The following is a 7,123-nucleotide window of genomic DNA, read 5'->3' as shown; positions in this document are numbered from 1 at the left end:
TCTGTTTATCTATTTATCTATCTATTTATCATCTATCTATTTATCTATTTATTTTATTTGTCAACAAGTACAAGGAAACAAGTATGAAAACGCATTAAAAAACGGCACAAATAAATGAATATAAAACCTATCCTTAAGCACATAAAAAGAGTCCATGTAAATGGGGACAGTAGGACAGGGACGGTAGGCACACTGGTGTGCTTATTCACACTGCCTTAGGGACCTCTTAAGAAATGTGTAAGGTCCACAGTAGGCAGCTTGAGGTAAAAGGTATGGGGGTTAGAAGAACTAAACAACAGGATCCAGTAGAGCAGTGATGGCTAAGCTTTTTGTAAACGTGTGCCAAAAAGCTCCCCGCCCACCTGCGCATGCACACGTGACCCCCGCCCCATGCATGTGCATGTACACACACCCTTGGAGTTTTTGCCCTCCCCCCCCCGCCTGAGGCCCTCCAGAAGTTGGAAACTGAGTTTCCCAATTTCCGGTTGGCCCATTGGGCCTGTTTTTTTGCCCTCCCCAGCCTCCGGAGGGTTTCTTGAAGCCTGGGAGGGCAAAAATGGCTTCCCCCAGCCCTCCAGAAGGCTGAAAATCAGCTGGCTGGCATGCACAGGCGCACCGGAGCCAACGGCTTGCATGCCAGTAAACATGGCTCCACATGCCACCTGTGGCATGAGTGCCATAGGTTCACTGCCACAGAGAGAGGTAGGTTGTCCCACACATTTACTACTCTGTTGCTGAAATCATTTTTCCTGCAATCAAGATTAGAGCAGATTGCATTTAGTTTGTACCTATGGGTGGCCCTTGTGCCATTGCAGTTGAAGTCAAAGCAGCCATCAACAGGTAGGACGTTATGGCAGATTATCTTGTACACAAAGCTCAGGTGGCAACATAGACGGCATAATTCAAGGTTATCCAGGCAATTGAGGTAACCATTTGTTTCAAGAACGTTCTTAACAAGAACATAGGAATGTAGAAATGAATAAATGAAGCATGTTTATTGCACCGGCCACCACAAGCATTTCTTTTCTCTCATAGAAAGCACCCTTTGCCAGGTGTGGCAAGAAGAGGTGCCAGGCAGGAGAGAGGAGAAGAGTTCCAGAGGGAGAGCCAGTTTGCTGCTACCAATGTTCACCTTGTCCAGAAGGAACCATTTCTACAGAAAGAGGTATAGTGTATTTCTAATGTAGCTTTTCCAGGATCTAACACGGCATTTAATAGATAAAAATGTCAATTTTCTCATTCTTGGTATGATTGACATGCTTCAAAGTATTTAACAGAAAGCCTCAGTTTATGGATCTGAAATGGAACTTTACGATGTAGAAAAGATGTGGAGACTCTGGAAAGAGTGCAGAGAAGAGCAACAAAGGATTAAGATCTTGAACTTTAGAGGATTGGAGACTAAAACATATGAAGAACGGTTGCAGGAACTGGGTATGTCTAGTTTAATAGAAAGAAGGACTAGGAGTGACATGATAGCAGTCTTCCATATCTCAGGGGTTGCCACAAAGAAGAGGGAGTCAAACTATTCTCCAAGGCACCTGAGGGTAGAACAAGAAGCAATGGGTGGAAACTAATCAAGGAAAGAAGCAACTTAGAACTGAGGAGAAATTTCCTGACAGTGAGGACAATTAATCAGTGGAACAGAAGTTGCCTCCAGAAGTTATGAATGCTCCAACAGTGGAAGTTTTTTAAGAAAATGCTGGATAACCCTTTGTCTGAAGTGGTGTAGGGTTTCCTGCCTGGACAAGGAGTTGAACTAGAAGGCCTCCAAGGTCCCTTCCAACTCTGGTATTCTATTCTATTCCAACTGTGATTCCCCACAGGCCACATTTCTGCTCTTCATCAATTTCATGCAGGGTAGTTTTAGATCACAATGAAAGGTTATCATGAAAGCACCATAAAGCACCAGTGAGTCATTCCATTATATGTTTCGAGGGTTGTCCTGGACTCATGTTAACCACCAGGGAATGATAATATTCCTGGCAGATGCCCCTGAAATCCTTGGTCTAATCCGGTGCCTTTTGATTTCAGATGCAGCTCGCTGTGACCCCTGCCCAGAAGACCAATATCCCAACAAGGACAAGGACCACTGCATTGCCAAGAAGATCCACTTCCTCAGTTATCAAGAGACCCTGGGATACGTTTTGACTTCTCTAGCTCTCTTCCTTTCTCTGATCACATTTTCAGTTCTGGTGATTTTCCGTAAACATCACAACACACCGATAGTCAAGGCCAACAATCGAGATCTCACCTACATCCTACTGGTCTCCCTCCTGCTCTGCTTCCTCTGCTCCTTCCTCTTTATTGGTCATCCCACAAAGCTCACCTGTCTTTTCCGACAAATTACCTTTGCCATTCTCTTTTCCCTTGCAGTTTCCTCTGTGTTGGCAAAAACTGTCATGGTGGTTCTGGCCTTCATGGCTACCAAGCCAGGGAACAAGACAAGGAAACTCTTAGGAAAACCACTGACCAACTCCATTGTCATAGTCTGTCCCCTGATCCAAGGGGTCCTTTGTGTCACCTGGTTGGCAACTTCTCCCCCATTTCCCAACTTGGACTTCCACGCCTTGGTTGGAGAGGCCATCTTGGAATGTAATGAAGGCTCAGCTTTGATGTTTTACACTGTCCTGGCCTATCTGGGTTTCCTGGCCCTCATCAGTTTCACTGTGGCCTTTATGGCTAGGAAATTGCCCGACAGCTTTAACGAAGCCAAGTTCATTACTTTCAGCATGCTGGTCTTTTGCAGTGTTTGGATCACCTTCCTCCCCACCTACCTGAGCACCAAAGGGAAGTCCATGGTGGCCGTGGAGATCTTCTCCATCTTGGCCTCTGGGGCTGGTCTCTTGGCTTGCATCTTTTTCCCCAAATGTTATATTATTCTACTGAGGCCTGATATGAATTTTAAAGGAAATATAATGAGGCACAAGAACCTCTGATTGGTGTGGGAATTGTGAAATTTTATTTTGATTTTTGGTCTTTAAATGTGATTTTTGTCTGTATGTTTGATCTGATTTCTAAACAAATCAGCTGAAATGAGGGCATGGTTTCTCCATTAAATAATTTGAAATCAAGTGAATTGACTAATCACAATCTCTTAATCAGCAACCATTAGCCAAACTTTTATTTTCCATAATTCCATTCATCCCCACTGATACTTATTTTAAGTTTTGTTGAGTTCCTACTAACTTTTACATTAAATCAAATATTAGAGTTTTTACATTAAAAAAAACTAGAATTTACATGAGGCATATGATTTTACTCTGTATTAATTAATTGTGAGACATACTTTATTAGTAAACAAGGTTATGTACAGTGGACATTAATGATAGTTTTTACCCTTACTATTCTTACTACTTGGTGGCATATAAGATAGAATACCGTATTGCAGGCTAACCCACTGCTCACTGCCAGAAGTTCAATTCTGACCAGCTCAAGGTTGACTCAGACTTCCATCCTTCTGATGTCAGTAAAATGAGGACCTAGATTGTTGGGGAGAATTGACTGACTCCGTAAACTGCTTAGGGAGGGCTGCAAAGCACTTTGAAGTGCTATATAAGTCTAAGGGCGATTGCTAGTGCTATTGTGACTAATATTATCCTTTTGAATTATTATGAAGAAAGATGAATGGAAGACAGGAATGAAGGATGGGTGAGAATCAATGACTGATCATAATTCATTCATTATGGATCATGATCCTGATTTGATCATTGTTCTGACCCCCCTCTCCACGCCTGTGAATAAACCAGAATATAGGCTTGGCTGTTTGCCACTGTTTAATTACTGAGATAACGAATCCTTTGGCTGAAGCAACCCAGATAATCCAAAGAAGCAACGCAGATAGTCCAAAGGAGCAGACACGGCTAGAATACATAGATAGATTTTCTTAACTACTAATTTGAATGGTTGTTTCCTGCAAATGTCCCCTCCCAACGCCTCACCTATAATCTCTCTTGGGAGGGGCCAATCCACAACCACCTGTGCTTAATCATCTTCTGTGAGTCTGCCTACGGAGTTGCTGCTTCCGTTCCTCAGCTCAATCTAGCATCAGGGACAAACTGCCTTTGATCCTCCCCACTGCTCCATGCCTCAAGTGCCTCCTGGTGGCCAACCAGCCCCTCTGGTCCCTGCTCTGAGTCTGAAACCTGCACAGGGTCCTCCACATCGCCCAGGGCAGACTCATATGGTTCTTTGCTATCGGAGTCCATCAGCAGCTCAACCAGATCCTGCTGGATCACAACAGATCATTATAGAGTGAAGAGGAAGACAAGATTGTATGATATTCTCTTGCTTGTTTTTTGAACTCATACATAGAAATACATGAAATGATTAGAAATTGGTTATTTGGGAAGGCAAATTTCTATATTACTTTGTATACAAGTGACAAAATGTTCTGTATGAGTTTGAATGAGATAATATGAGGTGCTCATTGTACCGACCTCAGAAGAATGGAAGGCTGAGTCAACCTGGAGTTGGTGAGAATCGAACTGCTGAACTGCTGGCAGTCGGCAGCCAGCAGAAATAGTCTGCAGTACTGCATTCTAACTACTGCACCACTGTGGCTCAATGTACACTCAAAAGCACAACCACTGCCCTTCCTCTCCCATACCCAGCCCTGAATCCTGATCAAATATGGACTAGACAATCTACTTCAACCAGGCTCCTCCAAAGCTGTTCTGTGACCACCTTCTCCACAATCTTCCCTAAAAAAGAGAGATTGGATACACAGATTACAGATTAACTGAGTTGGAAGGGATCTTGTAGGTCATCTAGTCCAACCCCCACCCAAACCTGAGACCCTACATCATTTCTGACAAATGGCAATCCATTATCTTTTTGAAAGCTCCAGTGATGAAGTTCCCACAACATCCGAAGGCAACTTTTGTTCTATTGGATGGTTGATCTCACTGTCAGAAAATCTATCCTTGTTCAGTTTCCATCCATTATTCCCTGTCTGGCCTTCAGGTGCTTTGGAAAAAGAGGTTGACCCCCTCCTCTCTGTAGCAGCCCCTCCTAGTATTGGAAGGCTGCTATCCTGTCTCCCTTGGTCCTTCTCTTCCCTAGGATAGCCATTCCCAGTTCCTGCAACCGTTCATCATATGTTTGAGCCTCCAGTCCCCTCATCATCCTGGTTGCTCTTCTCTGCACTCTTTCTAGAGTCTCAACCTTTTTTTTTGTAGTGTGGTGACCAAAACAGGATGGAGCATTCTAGGTGTGGTCTTTGTAAGGGTTTATAGAGTGGTATTAGTACCTCCCTGGATCGTGATTGTATCCTTCTCTTAATGCAACTGAGGATTGCGTTGGCTTTTTTGGTTGCTGCCACACACTGCTGGCTCATATTTAGCTGGTTGTCCACTAAGACTTCAAGATTCCCCTCACAGTTATTGCTATTAAGCCTGGTTTCACCCAGTCTATATGTGTACTTTGGGGTTTTCTTGCCTAAGTGTAAGACTTTATTTTTCTCATCATTAAATTTCATTTTGTTAGATAGGGCCCAATGTTCAAGTCTGTCAAGATCCATCTGGATCTTGAGCCTATCTTCTAGGGTGTCGTCTATTCCTGCCAGCTTAGTAACATCCACCAGTGCCACTTCTATTCCCTCATCTAAGTCATTTATGAAGATATTGAAGAGTACTGGACCTCAGACGGAAGGTTGTGGTACCCCACTGCTTCCTTCCCTCCGTGTAAAACACCACTCTCAAGGATGAATTTCTGCTAGGTTGAATCCCAATAACTGCAGACTTCCTGCCCCCACTCTTGCCACCTGTCAGGCATGCCTCCTTTGACATCCAAGAAAGGAAATCCCCAACTCCATTGATTTAGAGAAAAGGTACTTTTACTGGATAGGAAATGAAAGCAGCGAAAGGGAAGCAGGATAGAAGCAAAAAGGCGCAAACTTGTACATATCAAACGTTTACCCAAATCCCTCCCCCCAGTTACCACGGCCTAATGTCCAATCTCCAACCCCCAAGGGTGTCATGTGGGGTGCATCTTCAGGTGGCCTCATCCAGCTGGTGTGCAGAGACGGTTGGCCTTGACCAGACCCAAACATGAGCCTTCAACATGCACAGAAGATGGTGAGAACAAAACTCCCTCTTTCTCGGGTTCCGGTTCCGGCGGCGGCGGCGACGGGCAGCTCTTTGCCCGCTCCGGCTCCCCGGTGGGCTTCCCCACTCCTTGGGGGGCACAGGACACCCCGCAGAGGGGTCCTGCCGGAGGGGCGGCATCGCGGAGGACTCCTGCAGCGGCGGCGGCCGGCGGGAGGTCTCTCGGGCGCCCAAGGCACCGGGGAGCAAGCTCGGAGGGCGCTTCGCGTTTCTGCGCCTCGCGCCTCGCTATAAGCCGACTGGAGAATGCAACAATAGAAGGAAGCGGCTGCAGTGCGGTGAGGTTGCTTCTCTCTTCATTCCCTACTTTGCATGAAGAACTATTCAGCTTTTTTAAAAGATTTTTACTTTCGGAGCATTTTGGAGGCACGGCTGGAGGGAGGGGAGTTCCCCCCCCTTGGACAAGCGGCGAGGAACAATTCTGCTCTCAGCCCCCGGGGAAGGAGGAGGGGGGAGAGCCAACGAATGAAGCCTCACCCAGGCTGAGATGATTTTCTCTTCAACTTATCTCTACATATTACTGTGATTTGAGGACTTTTGGAACTTTTTAAAACTTTGTTATGCCTCTGTGCCCAAAACTGGCAGGGCAAGATGGCACACTTCCGTTGTCTTTATGAACTGTGAAACTTGACTCCACCTTTAAAATTCAGGCTTCCGGTCTTTGTCTCCGTGTCTCCCAGAGGAATCTCTTGTGGATTGGTATTTTTTAAACTTCCTAGGGGAAACTTTCTATCTACTGCCAGACTTATTAGAGAGACTCTCTTCTGCCTGGCTCTTCTGCTCCCGAGACTCACCTGGCTACCCTTCTTTTCTAACTGTCTATCTTATATATGGACTGAACTTCTAACGTTATAAAGGATGGCATCTAAAAGACCACCTCCTGGAAAACCTGGCTTTGCCACTTCTGCTCCAACATCCACAACATCCAGTCCAGCCACACAGTCAAAGATATCAGAACTGATGCAACCTAAGACTACAGAGATGGACTTTCAACAAATGCTTCAACAAATTCTACAGGG

General features: G+C 45.2%; 1 protein-coding gene across 1 annotated transcript; it reads left to right on the top strand.

Moving 5' to 3' along the window:
* Positions 1-1,967: 1,967 nt before the first annotated feature.
* LOC309384720 (vomeronasal type-2 receptor 26-like) lies at positions 1,968-2,936 on the top strand (the record flags this gene model as incomplete). Its single annotated transcript, XM_081938458.1, has 1 exon — positions 1,968-2,936. One exon carries the CDS (start codon positions 1,968-1,970, stop codon positions 2,934-2,936), a length of 969 nt encoding a protein of 322 aa, XP_081794584.1.
* Positions 2,937-7,123: the final 4,187 nt, after the last annotated feature.

Source organism: Natrix helvetica (genome assembly GCF_964273705.1).
Source record: "Natrix helvetica genome assembly, chromosome: 1".
Taxonomy (NCBI): domain Eukaryota; kingdom Metazoa; phylum Chordata; class Lepidosauria; order Squamata; family Natricidae; genus Natrix; species Natrix helvetica.
Note: the sequence above shows the minus strand (reverse complement) of the source record. Positions and strands in the feature narration are given on the sequence as shown.